We start from the raw sequence: 17833 nt of genomic DNA on the forward strand, positions 1-17833 counted from the left end.
ATACTAACAACGTAATGAGTATGAACGTTAAAAACGCTTTCAAAACGATATAAAAAGGCTTGTGGGAACAGCTAGTGGATACTGATTAAATTTTTTTTTCAAGAAACAGTTTGGGGACATTTTAGAAATGGGTTTAGTGGTAGCTCATCTTAACATATTATGATATATTCAGCCAGATTGCTGATGGTGATGAGGTGTCAGTTCTGGATAGTGGAATGTATGAACTTGGTGATAATCGATTTTTTTTTTCGTTTTTGTTTCTTTTTTTTGTTTCTTTTTTTTTTGTAGGCAACTTCATTAATTTAAGTGCAGTACCTCTTTGGCATCGACCGAGTGGTGAAATAGGGTAGGATATTCAAACTGACTTTTACATTTTATTTGTTATCTATGAATTACAAAAGTAAACTACAAGTAAATCTACATTAACTTAGTTAACTTTGAAGGATGGATGGAATGTTTTATTTAACACAATTTAAATACGGTTATATGGCATCGGACATATGGTTAAGAACCACACAAATAATGAGAGAGGAAACCGGCTGTCGCCATGCGAAGGGTTACCTTTTCAGATTGGCAGCAAGGGATCTTTTATGTATGTGTGAATGAATGGATGTTTAACGACACCCCAGCACAAAACAAAATATACATTGGCTAGGGATCTTTTATAAGCATCACCTCACAGACAGGATACTATAGTACATACCACGGTCTTTGTTACACCAGTTTTGGAGCACTGGCTGGAACGAGAAATAGCCTAATGGGCACACCGATGGGAATCGATCCTAGGCTGACCGCGCATGAGGTTAGCGCTTTACCACTGGGCTACGTCCCATCCCTAGTTAAATTTCAATACACATGCATATGTGAAGTAAATATTTTCCGGATCGCCCTATATGGGACATGCAATGTACAGGTAGGCATGTTTACAGAGGATAGGGGATGCAATCTAATTAAAATTAGCTCCACTGGTTAATTACTATTCCTATATTTTGCCCGAATATCTGTATCATTTTTGCCTGAATTTTACGTTTTGCTCCAGCACTAGGGGCAGTTGCCTCCTTTGACTCCCTGACCCGTACACTTATGACCCGATAGACCTGCCTATAATATATCGTATTGCAATACAGCTGCCATAAATCGATGCATCGTATCGTGCATATTGCATTGCATTGTCATTATGCCTTTTATGGCCGTCGATTAGGCTTTTTCTCGTAGCAGCCAGTGCACCACTATCTAGTATAAGATTTCTTATTACAAATGGAAAAATGTAGCGGATTTCGTATGTAGAATTATAATATGCCAGTATTACCAAATGTTTGACATCCAATAGCCGTTGCTTAATGAATCAATGTACACTAGTGGTGCCGTTAAACAAAACAAAATTTAACTTTGTGTTTAAGACATTGTATTACAAAAAAGCAAGAGTGTCAATAAATAGGGCGGAATGTACCACCAAGCGTAAAACCATACAGAACCAGTATTGGTTCTAATAGACCAAATCAATTCCTATTTCCGATAAAGTTAACGTTTACTAATAAAACTGATATAAGCAGCGTTTCAACACCCCCAGGAAGTACAGCACTAGAAAGTGTGGCACCTCACATCTAATCTACCTGCAAGAAAATGGGGGGGGGGGGGGGGGTGTCACGTATCATTTAAGAGATTTAATTAATGTTTTTAATAGCAACCGTCATTTTTGCTGAAAATTGCAGTTCCATTTTTGGGGGTATCCCACATTAGTTTCAACCTCTGTATAACAACTGTATAACAAATAAAAGTGTATTTATTTATTGTCAGTGGATAATAGTATTTGCACAAATAATCAATACGACATATTATTACCAATCACACCCACAGCTGCTTTTATTCCGTAAATATTCCACGGTGCACGTCGAACTTTGACACGGAACTCTTTTCTTTGGTACTATGCAACCTATTCAAGCTATTGGCAACTTCCGATTTTGGTTAAAACGAAAAGGGAAACTTTCATGTAGGAAGAAACACGTTTTAACGTTGATTAAGGAAACTACACCGAGTAAGATACACAGACATTGAAAAAGAAGAAGGCGTTAGTGATTTTAGTAAGCTAAACAATAATCACATATCTGAGTAAAGGTAGTTAATTGTGTACATAATAATTAATTCATTTCCGTAACTTGCGTAAGTCGGTTGCTTGTCAGTCACAGGTAGCCTATCCCCACACAGAAAGGCCTACTACAAATACTATAGTTACATATATAAAGAGTCACATGATCGTCAACTAAGTGATTACATGATAACGTTTGCATATAAAAGATCCTTTGCTACTAATGGAAAAATTAAGCGGGTGTCCTCTCTAAGACTATGACAAAATTACCAAATGTTTGACATCCAATAGCCGTATTAATAAATCAATGTGCTCTAAATTCTAATGGTGCTGTTAAAACAACTTTTTTTAGGTGATTGTCGGGCACTTGTCTTATAATTGTATAAGACGGCCCCTGGAAGACAGAACCACTGAGTTGGCGATCATGTGACCTACATCATGATAATGATGTAGGTCAGCGACCTTAAAATTCTGCTGTCCGAAGTTTGCCAAAGCTTAGTTGAATGTGGGTGCTGTCGGGTTTCTTTCTGTAGTGTGTGTATTAGTGATTAATATGTGGATTTTTTTAAATGAAGGAACTCGACAATGATTGATGTAAAGGTATTTGATGGGCAACATAGCATTGTTGTGGTATTAGAGCGGGAATCTTTGACAAGTCTTTGGTGGGCAGAGATTGAAAGAAAATTACATACCTTGGTCTCTGACTGTAATGAGAATGTATAATCTTCCCAGGCATCAAAATAACTCGAGAACGGTCGTTCAGATCACCGGGAGGTTATCACACGTAAGAAAAGTTTCGTTCTCGACAAAAATTCAACAAACCAGGCAATACATTCCGGACTTCCACGTTTCATTTCTTGTAAGGAATTGCATCAATGTTGGTGCACCCCTTTTGCAATTGCAAGCAATTATAGTCATTCTGCATTTAAGCAGTGTCCACTAGATGAATTTACTTCCACATTTCGTTTTCTCGTATGAAATTGCACTGATGTTCGTGTACACTTATGCAATTGCAAGCAATTTCAGCAATCAGCATTTAAGCAGCGCCCACTAGATAAATTTTACTTCCAGATTTTATTTCTCGTAATGAATCATAAATACATGTATACTACAATAATCATCTGGCACACATGTAAGGGCGTTAAAAGTAGTAGTAACAGGAATTCAATTCTAACTTTCATATGGTTGTGGTAATTAACCTACCTATAGGTTACCAGGCTATATTTTGTGGGGAAAAATAAAATTGTCAATCGGTCCCACTTGAATGTCATCACTACCGGGGGGACAGGAAAAAAGAAAGGAATTGAAAAAACAACATTTAAAACTTAAAGACGATATTTGCCAAATAGTTTGAAAAAAAATCATAGTGACGTTTGTATAGTTTTATCTTGAATCATGAATGCGAAACGATAAACATGAAAACATTTTTTTTTTTTTTTTATCACATCAGTGAAAACCCCCACAATGAAGGATGTGGACACTGTCCAGTCTTCTCCGATGTTGTCATCACACTAAAATGAAGAAATAATTTTCAGTTGGGTTATGTATTTCCCTGAATGCTTGAACATAGTGATTGTCAAAACGGACAAGAGTCGATCGAATGTTCATGTGGAATAAAAAAAAAATGAAGAACATTTAAAAGATGATATTTGCCAAATAGTTTTAAAAAAAATCATAGTGACATTTGTGTAGTTTTATTTTGAATCATGAACACGAAACGATAAACATGAAAACATGAAACATTTTGGGTTTTTTTAAATCACATCAGTGAAAAAACCACACAAATTGTATATATTTTACATAATGGAATACTGTATATCTTCGCCTGTAAGTCGATCTCGGCTATAAGTCGAGTCCCTAATTTCAAGCCGTGAAAACTTATTTTTTTTATTGACCCGTTTATAAGTCGACCCATGAAAAACAACGTATGTATATTGAAGTATTTCTTATTTTCAGCACATGAGAACAATAATGTACAATATCTGAACAAAAGAAAATTATTTTACAAACTTCGTTTTTCACGTTTTGTACATCGCAATAATATTCCAATCAAACTACATAGCATCAAAACGAAATATTCCCTTAGTAGAGAGTGAAAGCTTTTTGACTGTTACCGTATGGCACTGTACAGGGGATCAGGCTAAAACGGAACCACTACCAAAACGGAACCATTTTTGTTGGCGGAAACGGAACCGATTGTGGTTATAACGGCACCTCAGTGTATTGGCTAAAACGGAACCACACATAATAGAGAGAGAGAGACAAAAATGAAAAATCATGACTTAGGTTTATTGCCGAATAAAGCGGTCAAAATCGTATTATTCAGCATGTGAAACCGTGGATTGTGCTACGATAGGAATTAACACTTACCAAATCTTTTGAGTTGTTATTACTGTAGACTGTTGATTATCAAGCATTTAAGTTACTAGAATTACACCTGTATTGCTAATTGTTAATCCCCATCACTGATTCCGTCTAGCCGGAGTGTCGCAGACAAAACATCAAAGCTCACGATGTTCACTGCACAGCCTTGCCGGGCTTGCTTGGTTAAGTACACAACAATCGATTGCTTGTTTTGTAAATAAATAAACATCATTTTACTTTATTACGTCTGACTTCCTTCATGAGATCTGTTAGTTGTTGCTGTGTTTGAAAAGGTAATAGAGTAAATTAGTGCCTTCAGTACAACTGTTATTTTTAGCTTGAGCACGTGCTAAGATGATGCTTGACGTCACTAATCGAGGCCCTTACTATGTAGCCCAAAAATAACAACACTCATGTATATAAACAATTTCATTTATTTAATTCACATAAAAATGAACTATGAGCAATCATGTTATAATAGCATATATTGTTTTGTCATTGGGAATGCGAGATAAATAGGTTTTGATTTCGGTGCCGTTTTAGCCATCAATTTTGGTGCCGTTTTAGCCATCGATTTTGGTGCCGTTTTAGCCAACGCAGGTTCCGTTTTGTCCACAGATTTTGGTACCATTTTAGCCAACACAGGTTCCGTTTTGTCCAATTTCGTTCCGTTTTCGCCTGGGGCCGTTATGGCACGGTTCCGTTTTCGCTATAACCCCTGTACAGCATGGTTTTGTGCAAAGACAACAACTTTATTTATAAACACTGGTAGTGATAAAACTGAAAGTACATGTATCATCGGTTAATCACATGTTTTGCCGCCATATTAATACATGTAAGGAGGATAACTCTGGAAAGTACACTGGTTTTTGTACCAAATGATGTGTCCCTATTGCTCTATTGAACTGCAGAGATCAGTCTATTTTAAGGGAAAGCTCAGTAATATTCATGAAGTTAATCACCGACAAAACATTGTTTGAACAACCATTAATGCCAGTGACCAGATTTCAAAATAAACTCAGGCAACAGGTAGTTAGTATTGTTTACATTTTTGCTATTAGTGATGTCTGTTATTTTAACTAAGTGGACTGTTGTCTTGGCATGTGAGTGAGATCGCACACCTTTTCAAATAACCAAAACCATTATAATGCCAAAAAAAATGGGTTATAAAAAAATAAATGTGTCAAATTAACATATTTGAGTATAAATACAGGGCATACTTCAACAATAAAACTTGTAAAATAATCCCCAAAACTAATATTTTTGGGTGAAATTTTTTCACCCTCTTATATAAGTCGACCCCCCAAGTTATAAAATAATTTTTGGGTGAAAAAAATTCGACTTATAGGCGAAGATATACGGTAAATAATATAAAAAAGGAATAAAAGTTATGAATTTTAATTCCCATATATGTATAAAAAGTACGAGTATTCAGAATACATTTGTGTCCTGAAAGTTAATAAAACATGGCACCGTTTGACAGCCTGAGCTAGCACATGTTTAGACAAAGAGAGTAATAACGTCATCACTGATTGGATGAAATTTGACCTCTACTGGCTCTAGAGATAACAGTACATGTAGCTGTTCTGCTTACTCCCACTTGTTAAAAAGAAAGGTGGAAACCTTTTGTTAATTTTAAAATCCTTTATAATTATTGGATACACTACATTGAACAGTCAACAATAAATACATTTATAGATTATTTCAGTATATTTTATGCTATTTTAAGCAGTTTGTATTGCACTAAAGCCTCTTGCTTCAGACTAGGACACTCGACCCGACAGAGCTACGTACATACTAACATGGGTGTTGACAGGTGTTGATTGTAACCAGTTGCAAATTCTGGGTCCTTTGTATTAATTGGAGCGTAATACCTTGATGGCTCTCTAAACCAAGAATGGTGCTATCGTTAACATCTGTTTAATGTCTTGACTGGCTCAGTGACTTTGACAAATGTCTAGCCTAGTGGCAGTCGATTGACACTACTGTAGGTCAGACTTCAGTGACTGGCGATATACTTAGACTTTAAAATCACAAACGTCTGAAACACCAGCCATGTTGACCACTATTTATTTATTATTTTAACTCAAACACGAGATACCGATGTCTGGGCAGGCCAGTCTACTTGACGATAGGAATTTGTTCCAATAATAGAAATGGACAGGTGCTTCAGACCGACAAGAATGACAAAAGTCCGGCAAACGCACGTTTTTAAAGAATAATTTCGGTCTCAGAGATTGAAAATCGGTCCCAGACCGGGAAATATTGGCTTTTCCCCACCCCTGGTTTAGACTAAGAGATTGAATGTTGGGTCCACACCTAGATTTTTCTTCACTGGCCCTGCTGGCGACCATGGTTTTGATCTTAATTTACAATCCTGTTATCCCTAAATTGTCTTGTGTTAACCAGATACATTTTGGTTTCATTAGTTGTTGTGGGTACTTTGGTGCACACCATGTCCGCCGGAGGATTTAGTAAGGCCTTAATAACGTGTTCTGTTGAATATTTTGGTTCCTTTGTGTCATACAGGGGACAGTGGAAAACATCTTCTTTCTCTATTTTTATTGTTTTTGTCTTTGGATCTCCAGTAAATTCATCAGAGATGTCCGATATCGTTAAAACTACATTTTGTGTTTCATCCTTGTTATCATGCACCTCCTTCCATTTTAACTTGTTTTGTGTTTGGATCATACGTACATTCGTCATTATCACGGAGAGAGAGAGAGAGAGAGAGATTTATTTCATTTAGTGACACACCAAACATTTTAATTACCGCTATATCAAGAGAGGAAGCCTGGGAAAAATGACTTATCTTCCCAAGTTATTAAACAATGCCTTAGAGATCAGTACAAAACATGTTAGCCAGGTTATTTACATCCTCACGTCTATTATTATATTGTCACTATAAAGAAGATTATACTTTTGAAAAATACTTGGATAACATTTATATACTGAAGTTTCGTAGTCCATTTTGTGCAAAATGTATATTATTCTGTTTCAGCCAAAGACTGATTACAGCTGTGACAAATAGAGTCATTGACTGATTTATTTATTTAAGGATTGTCTGTTATTTCTTTTACGTTCATCGGAGTATGAACAAACAAAACCTTTCGCTAACTGTGAATCGGCAAAGCCGTTCTCACATACGTTTGTGGATGATTATTTTTTTCATACCCAGATGAACGTAAAAGAAATAACAGACAATACTTATAGTTAAATTTGAATCATACATGCTAATAATAACACTAAAATGCCATACTTTATTTTGAATTATTTTTTATCCATAAACAATAACGCTCATTAAGACAACATGCCCATATGTCTGGACCAATGGGATGACGTTACGTTGTAATGAATGTAACAGACATTTAATTATTAATTTATGTATTTATTTATTTATGTATTTATTTATGTATTTATTTAAATATTTATTTATTTATTATCCTGAAAATTACTATGGAGCCAAAAAACTTACATGATAAACTAATAGCTTGAATTTTTTTTTTTAGGTATTAAAAAATTAAGTAAAGAGGGAATGCTTTCTTAACTATTCATCTGTGTATGCACGCATGTGCACAGGGGTGAGACGTAGCCCAGTGGTACAGTGCTCGCTCAATGCGCGGTCGGTGTGGGATCGATCCCCGTCGGTGATGCATATAAAAGATCCCTTGCTGTTAATTGAAAAGAGTAGCCCATGAAGTGGCGACAGCGGGTTTCCTCTCTCAATATCTGTGTGGTCCTTAACCATATGTCTAACACCATATAACCGTTGAGTGCGTCGTTAAAATAAAACATTACTTTTTTCTTTGCGTGTGCACAATTATTTCTATAGACTGAGTCATATTATAATTTATATATCATAGCTTCAGCAGGGGCGTAGTGTGATCTAGACCTAGGAGGGTTCGAATATGAACCAAGTGGACCCTTTTTCTGTTTTATTTTTGCACCACCAGAAACTCCATATGTATAAACCTGTATGTTTTAGTTCTGAAAGCCGTTTGCTTCAGCAGGGTGTGTGTGTGTGTGTGTGTGTGTTATTCGTCCGAACCCTACCCCCCCCCCCCCCCCCCCCCAGCCTACGCCCCTGTGCAGTATAGATAAAATTCCATATAGATGATAGTACTGTACGACATGTATAGGCCAAGTAGAATCGTATGTACAGGGGTGTGCCTTGCTGTTTACAAATTATAAAGTTATGTGTCAAGTCATGCTTTTGGTACACTGAAGTCTCTCTGGACTAATAATTACACTTCAAACATCAGTAACATACGTTAAATGTGGATACAAGTAATTATTAAATATACACTTTGACAATATGAAACTAGTAAAATGTAATATATATGGTAAACTTATAAATGTAATGTAGTCACACTCTGGCGATTTTGGTAGTAAAAGCAAAGAAATGTTACAGTATAAACTTGCAACATTAAAAATATGAAAAATGTCCGTACCTAGTCTTATTTTCTTCTTTTGTCGCCAAAAGCTCAGAACTAATCTAAAAGAAAAAAGTTATCGTGACACACAAAAGACAAAGATAACTGATGATAAGTTTTTACTGTCGTGTATGAAACGTTATAATATGGAAAGAGAAATGTCAGAAGGTATGGAAACAAACAATAGTCCATGAAAAGAGCGCACCTGCCATATGCAAATGAGCTACATCACTAGAGGGAGTCCAGAGCAAAGTTCACTCGGTCAATAGCGAGAGTGTTCACCTTGAGTATTGATACAGACCTGGCACTGTCGTCTCATTGAGGCCACTAAACGCTGGAGAAAGTTCCTGGGAATGCCATTCCAGATGTGATTCGTGATTCGGATCCATGGCAAGGGGTTGTCACGGGTGGTCAGCCGCTACAGGGACAGTCCCTGACCTGGTTGTTTTGTTGATATCATTGCCATAAGTGCCATATGGTGTTTTTGTGGATGTTGAATTGATGTGCAATGTCACGCTGCGAGGTCCCAGATTCAAGCATCGCTATGACTTGACGTCTGTCCTTTTCACTGAGGCTTGGCATAACAAAATTGCATCAAACGGTTCACTAATGGTGTTTTTCTGACTTCTGGATTTCTGAAGGCTGCACAGAGTGGCAATGATTTGCAACTGAATGTGTGGCCTTTTATTGTGAACACTGGACAGGATTTCTCCCAAATATTCCATGTTTCTTGCACAAAGCAAGCAATCGCTGCAACAACTGCTTGGTTGCATTTCTTTGAGCTGTTTCATGCACATTTTCTTTGGTTTACATCCACAAATCCATTCACAAATTTATTACTCCAAACAATCCATGTCACAGTAACTTTTGCCTTTTAGTATATATGATCGCGGTCTTTATTTGAAAGTTGCGGGTGTATCTGAAAGCTTTAAGATCGGCAGACATCAAAGTTACTTTGATACCCAGCCCGTGTAGGGACGGTACATTTTAAATTGCTGACATGGTCACTTAAACCCTTAGAAATTTAGGTGGGTTTTTTTTAGAAATAATAAGAAGAGATGCGGGGTAAGGTAGGAAATGACCTATACTTTAATGTTCCACAGTTCATATGTGATTTGTCCATTTCATTCTTGAGAGAGAGGGTAATGTTTCCTAAACATAGGGACACTTCGCCATATAATCCTTTTTTTTTTTCTCTCTCTTTTTTTATTATAAACATAAAAAGGGGCAATGAATTAGGGCTCCCTAACTCTAAATCACCCAATGTTTTCGGGGGGGGGGGGGGGGGGTTGCAAAACAAATTGAAAATAAATAAAACAAAACAAAATGAATGATATATCACAAACTGAAAAAACCCCAAAACAACCCCAAAACTACCAAAATGTTTGTTAAAACGTAGTAGTAGGAGCAGCAGCAGTAGAAGTGGTGACAGAAGTGGTAGTATCAGTAGCAGTAGCAGCAAAAGTAGTATAAATGGAATATTTTTTGCTTCATCTGAAAACGTACATAAATCGTATTTGTAAACTATTTTTAAAAATAGCAACAAAAAAAAAATGACAAAAAAAAACCCAACCCCCAATGTGCATTAGCTATCTAATTCAGTTCAGGTCTGGTCCGTTCTGTTCTGTTCCGGTACGCGTTTTACCAACACCCCATTGCACTGGACCACTGCATTGAACCATGTTTTATTCTCAGTAAAATATTCAATATGTATACTCCTACAAGTCATTTGAAGTGTTATGGTCAGCCTGATAATGAGATATTTGTAGATATACATGTGTAATAAGTTTTTCTCCATCATTTATATTCACAAAATATACTACCCTTTTCTGGTGATGAGTGGCCTTGTAAAAAACACCCCAAAACTATACCGATTTACTTGGGTTTGAAAGAGGGGCCATTTGGTCTTGGTGACCGATTTCCCAACAGAAATTATGCCATTATTAATTAACATTATTTTAATTCTACATGTATGTATATCGCATTAAATATATTCTGACACTTTGATGTGATAAAGATTGAACTAGCATGTCACTGCGGACTGACTATATGCTGTATATACAGGGGTGTAGAAATGAAAAATATTTCACTATCCTGCCGAACCAGAACCAACAAAAATTTACTATCCTGCCAGAATTTCCACTAGTCTGCCAGTCTATAGAACAATATATTATTAACAGTATTATTATATACAGTGCCTTCACTTCAAATGATGTACATCAATATATTGACAAAACATTATAAAGATCAACATCGCGTGGTAAACAAAATGAAAAAGACTGCATGGTAGTTTGGCAAGCTGGCGAGTACTTTTTGAAGGTCAGATATATAAATTGTCATCCCATGATATCGTGCATGTGTCATTTGCGTGTTAACTATTACGTAATTTTCAGTCAGTGAATACCGCCACTGGTATAAATTTAGTGAATCTTATAGCATATTGGCAAACAAAACAAATAACAAACTCATCATTCAGATTTTCATACAATCCAGAGTTACAAACATGTTAATTGTAAAATTGCAGTGGAAAGTGCCATTTTTGTTTTTGCAGGCATGGAAAATGTACCAATAAATGTTCATTTTTACCAAACTTCTCCCCTTTCTTCTGGGAAGGGAGAAGTCACTTCTACTTTTTAAGGTATAGATTAGGGCCTGATATATGTTTGATGTCTACAATTAGTAGATGTAACAAGAAAATTAACAGACATTCAGTTTGTTTCATTGAAAAAACTTTTTCATTTACAGTGGAGATAACCATTATATGGAGTTGTCGTTATTGTCTATTTGATGCCCGCAAATGTTTCTTTTCTTTTCTTTTTTTATCTTAGGCTAACATAATGGGGTGTGATAATCTGTGGTAAGTTTGTCGCAGTGACCTAATTATGGTACATGACACACTGCCATCTTAAGATGTACTATAATAGCCACTATATGAATTGATAAGGAAGATATGTTCCGGACAAGAAGAGTTAACAGACGGATGGACAAACGATACCATAATGCAACCCATCAAAAATGTGACATGGTGTGAAAATAAACAATACAAAAGAATATATATTAAAATTAAGCAAGATCAAACACATTAATTGACCGGAAAAGCTATCCTGAAAAACGAACCAAAGTAGTGATTAAACTATTTAAAATATACATGTGTGAACCCTGTTTCTTGAGGCAAACGAGTTGAGCTTTCGAGGGGAAATATTTTAATTTTGTATTTTATTTTGCTTAAATTTACAGTATCTGCTCGAAATACTGCCATTGAAATGTAAGTTGGTTGCAAATTAATTGATTCTAGGTTACACAAGTGTAATTCATGTAACTGAACAATTAGTTACCAAGGGAACTTTGGGGGAGGTTTGGAGGGGGATTGTAAAAAAGTGAAATTAATATATAATAAAATTATAACTCACAAAATGTAGGAGGTGGGGGAGGCTGGCCCCCCTGAGATCCACCTCCGATATCCCTGTAATTTACCTTTTAACCTACCTGTAGGGACAGGTACTGTGCCATAAGGTAGCTTTAAAATTAATTCTGATCAAATGTTCTTTTGTTGTGTAGTTCTTTTGTTGTGGCCCAGTGGTACAGCATTCACTTGATGCACGGTTGGTGTGGGATTGATCCCTGTCGGTGGGCCCATTGGGCTATTTCTCGTTCCAGCCAGTGCACCATGACTGGTATATCAAAGGCCGTGTATGTACTACCCTGTCTGTGATATGGTGCATATAAAAGATCCCTTACTGCTAATCGGAAAGAGTAGCCTATGAAGTGTCTCTCAATATCTGTGTGGTCCTTAACCATATGTCTGATACCATATAACTATAAATAAAATGTGTTGAGTGCATTGTTAAATAAAACATATCTTTCTTTTGTTGTGTATTTCAGTTGCCCAGTTTAAAATGTGGATCATTGGTTTGATTAAATGTTTTAATTACAGAGTATTACTATTTACAGCTTTGATGAAGTAAGTCATTGAAGACATCAAAATGCAGCGATCACAGCTGACCAGACGAGGAAACTGGGAAGAGCAGAAACTGCTGGGTACTGGTGGATTTGGCATGGTCACGCTATGGCAGCACAAGGTTACACTTCAGTATTAAATGTTTATCTAGTATATGTTGGCCCAAGTACTCTGCTGTTCGAGAGCTAGACAGATATTTGTCCAGTTATGATCACGGAATCGCCAAAGATTCCCACTCTAATACAGTGAAACCTCTCAAAACCGGACACTCTATAAACAGGAATTCCCTCAAAACAGGACATGTTTTCATGGTCCTTTTTTAAAATCAGTAAAGAGCATAACCTCACTAAACCGGATATCTCTTGTAACTGGACATTTTACTTGGTCCCAAGGGTGTCCAGTTTAGAGGGGTTTCACTACAACAAAAATTCTCAGTTTGACGCTAAATACCTTTACATTGATAATTTTCAAGTTTGCTGATAACAAATATTTTGCTTATTCTCCACTAATACACACACTACAGGAAGAAATCCATCAGCACCCTACATATTTAGCTGGAATATTATTGAAAGGGGGTGCTGTCAGGTTTCTTCCTATAGTGTGTGTATTAGTTGTGAATAAGTGATTGAGTATTGGAACATTACAATTTTAAAACTTTTGCAAGAATTAAATTCAAAGATTATGTTACAGGTTAGGTCACTTAATTTGTAGTTTGGTATCACAAATAAATGTTAACAAATTACAATGTATAGTACTTGGAACTATTATAATGCACCTTTAAAATTATTTCTTTAATACAATGTATATTAGCTGTTACCCGTGACACAAGTTAGAAAATATGGTTGATTATTGGCTGTTACAACTTCAGACCAGGCCAATGAGACAAAGAGAGATGCCTCAAAGTAAAGATGTCAGATTAAGAATACATAAAAAGAGAATGAAAAAAACAATGTTTTCTTTAGAATTTCCCCTTGAAATTTGGCAAGACATGGTGGACTAAACACTTTTGGGACATTTTTAAGGCTTTTACAAACAGTTAAATGATATAAAAATAAATGTAATTAATGTGCTTGCTTTAAATTATTAAATGAATCGCAAAATACATAACAGGCATATTTTATTAATTAATAGTATTTTTTCTGAGTATTTTATTAAAGCAGTTTTAGAATTAATTATTGAAAAGGGCTTATTTAATCTCAGGGCAGCATGGTACTGATTAAAGCAAGATGGTGCTAGACTACTGAGACATGGTGCCGCACCATGCTAAAACAAGCTAATAAAACCACTATTCTTCATACACTGTTTTTTTACTCCTTACAGGAAACAGGGGAACAGCTGGCTTTAAAGATATGTCGTGTTCAGAACGAGATGACCGAGAAACATCGTCACCGGTGGAAGCTGGAGATCGACATCATGAAGAGACTTCAGCACGATAATGTGATCACAGCCCTGAACGTTCCGCCGGAACTAGATGTTCCCAGGGACACGATGCCTGTCCTAGCCATGGAGTACTGCTCCGGTGGTGATTTGCGCAGGGTATTTTTTATATTTATATTTATTTGTTGTTAACCTTCAGGATACTGCAGGCAAGATATCATACGCATGTCCACATGCCGTATACTATACAGCATTCATGATATTCACATGTCCACCCAATTTCCAACCCTCCACAGAACAACAGGAAATTGCTTTAAAATATTTCCTGAAAATGGCTGATAAACTCTTTTATATTATCATTATTTTTTTAATGTGACTGCTGTCTGTATGTTTGTACTGTGAAAATGTTTGGATGCGATCATGGTTGATATTTTACCTTTATTAAAAAATGACCGGCCTTTGGTGGTGTAGTGGTTTAACCATCAGACTTAATTATGTGCTCTTTCTTTGAAACATAATTAACACCCTAACAATTACAATTCAAGGAAAACAAAGGACTGTTTATGTAATGACACCCCAGGACATTTTTGTATGATTTAATAACACCCCAGGACGTTTTTATATAATAAAATTATTTAATGACACCCCAGGACATTTTTATATTATTTAATGACACCCCAGAACATTTTTATATTATTTAATAACACTCCAGGACATTTTTATATTATTTAATGACACCCCAGGACATTTTTATATTATTTAATGACCAGGACCGTGTATGGCTATTTGGTGCCTAGTGTCTAACATAATGTTATTTTTGACTAGGTTTAATTTTTTAAGTTCGGTTTAATATTCTGTTTTTGGTCCATGGTTCGATTTATTCACGATACTTTTCACAAGTAGTACGCCAGTTGTCATACATACATTTTCATAAACTATTTTAAGAGCAGGACATTTTATTTTTAATGGTCACAGTGTTCTCGCTGCTCCATTTAAGCGGGGCGCCCCGCCCCGCTATTCCATTTTGCTGCCCTCCTTTCACGTTCCCCGCCCTCCTTTATTTTTGATCGCCCCTCTTTATTTTCCAGCACCCATCTCTGCTATTTCCAAATGCACATTTTTTCCACACAAAAAACAACGATCAGTCTGCACACTGAACATCAAAGGAAACAAGCCGCGTTGTGTACGAAAAAGCAATTGACGAAACATTTACGACAGTTACCGTAACGTAATTTAACAGTATTTTTAACAGCCTCTATTTTGTCCAATATCTGTATCCATTTGTATGTTTGATAGACACAATAAAAGTTATATTTTATGTAAGCAATGAAAACATTTTATTTTTTACGGATTCAACAATCTCCGATTGAAAAAAAACCCCTCTTATTTGGCGCCAAATTTGTCACGTGATCAGAACGGTCATTCTGTCTTTTGTTTCCACTAACTATCGTTTGATATTTTGTCCTCTGTTGCAGATATAATTGGTTGAAACTGATGATTTTTACTTTCTGTTATTCTGTTTATTAAGCAGATCTTTATAAAATATTGTAAACTTTTGATTTTGAGGGGATATGAACGCTTATAAAAACAACACAACGTAAGTGGTAGTGTTTATCATTAAAATCATTTATCTTGAGTGCCAAATAATATATACACCGCCTTTACAAAAACGAAACTACTTTTTATCAGCTGGCGATATTTTATCACAGCGATCGATTCATTCGATGAAGATGGAAATAACAAAAATGTATCTGACATTAGGAGATCACTTTACAAACATCTTTATTGTTTTTCGTATATCTTGAAATCTTTATTAAAAATAATATTAAAACTTTGATCGGTCCAGCAAAACCGGAACTGCCCGTGAATGTCAGACCGATATCATTCAGTTAAAAGTTTTTTTATAAACCCCTTTGCACTTTTTTGTAGGCAAAATAAGGAGTACCGTATTTGACCGGAAATAAGCCCAGGGGGCCAAGACAACTCATTGTGAGCTTAGCATGGGGTGGGCTTATTCCCAGACAAGGGGCCAGTTTTGTTGAAAAAAATATTAATAATAATAATTAAAATAAATAATAATAATTAATTTAACTAATAATAATTAAATTAACTAGGAAGAAAACAAAAAACGTTCAGTAGCACATCTATTGATTAGTGTTATTGTTATTAATAAATAATAATTGTTTATTAATTAAATTGCTTGTTTTTTTTACTAGTATCTAATTATCAGAAACACACCTTCTATGTTAAAATTACTTAAGTGATGTTTATTTACATCCAAAATTTAATGCCGAGAAGACTTAAAACAACAGAATTAACAAGAAACTCAATAGCGTATACACACGTTTCTGACACAGGCAGCCAGCTAACACTAAAAAGAATTGTCAAACTAGGTCATTGTTCTTAGCCAATCAGAATAAGGTATTTGCCTAATTAGCATTAACTGCGGACCCAGTGTGGTGGTAAAAATAGACATTGGTTTTAGTTCAGACTTGGGCTCCTGTACTTCAAAGAAATACTGCATGCATGAAATTGAAAACAATGTTACATACTGTTACTGTTAGACTGCTAAATCTCACTGGTGTTAAAATATTGTGTTACATTTGTGTTTAATTATCTGCAGGAGGTATGACCTTTTAAATGAACTTTGAGCAAACTTACAATTTCGTGTTATTTATAAGGTGACGAAGTTGGGGGTGGGCTTATTTACGAATGAGGGCCTAATTTCTTAAATGCTATCAAAACGGAGGGGGGCTTATTCAAAGACATGGGCTAATTTCCGGTCAAATACGGTATGTCTTTTCTCAAAGTCTACCAACACACAACAATATGATAACCAAACTACTCCCCCCCCCCCCCCCCCCCTTTTTTTTTTTTTTTTTTGCTCTAAGTTTATTATTGTTGTTTTTTTGAAGGGTGTGGTGCCGACCGGCCGCCCTCCTTTAATTTTCACCCAGCGAGAACACTGGGTCATTTGTAAAATAATTGTAAATATCTTTACTAAATTGCATTTTTACCATGCCATGTTAGCATGTTGGGTCTGTGGATACTTGGGTAATGTGTCCCCCAGGATTTGAGTTCAGAGGGTTGGCAAAATAATTTAGGGGCGAGAATGCTAGGTGGTCCCGGAGGTGGTCTCTCCCGTATTTGTTTTTAAAATTCAGTTGTCAGATGCATTCTAATATATGGGTGTCATGTACACATTATAGAAGTCTAAATGAAAGATATATGTCAAAACATATTTCTGTAATTTTTATTATTATTTTGATAATGTCAAATCTTTGATGAGAAGTATATATATATATTTTTGAAGTATGAATTACTCGATATATGGGATAATAACAAAAAAAAAAAAAAAAAAAAAAAAAAAAAAAACAAAAAAAAAAAAAAAAAAAAAAAAATTACATATATATAGGCCAAGTGTTGATTATTTAACTCAACACAAGTTACATAAAAAGGTATCACTGATTAAAAAAAGAAAGATAAGCAAGCAAGCACAAGTACAGGTACATAATATATAATAGTGAATTATTTAACTAGTTACCATGGCCTTCGATGTACCTATCAGTTATAAGACACTGGTTGGGAATAGAAAAACCTAAAATGTCCCAAAGT

General features: G+C 35.6%; 1 protein-coding gene across 1 annotated transcript; it reads left to right on the forward strand.

Moving 5' to 3' along the window:
- Positions 1 to 1966: 1966 nt before the first annotated feature.
- LOC121367228 (inhibitor of nuclear factor kappa-B kinase subunit alpha-like) lies at positions 1967 to 14377 on the forward strand (the record flags this gene model as incomplete). The annotated part of the gene is made up of 3 exons (XM_041491338.1): positions 1967 to 2081; positions 12835 to 12962; positions 14162 to 14377. Coding segments are annotated over exons 2-3 (312 nt in total), but the record flags the coding sequence as incomplete, so codon positions are not given.
- Positions 14378 to 17833: the final 3456 nt, after the last annotated feature.

This window comes from Gigantopelta aegis, unplaced genomic scaffold, assembly GCF_016097555.1.
Source record: "Gigantopelta aegis isolate Gae_Host unplaced genomic scaffold, Gae_host_genome scaffold62, whole genome shotgun sequence".
NCBI lineage: Eukaryota > Metazoa > Mollusca > Gastropoda > Neomphalida > Peltospiridae > Gigantopelta > Gigantopelta aegis.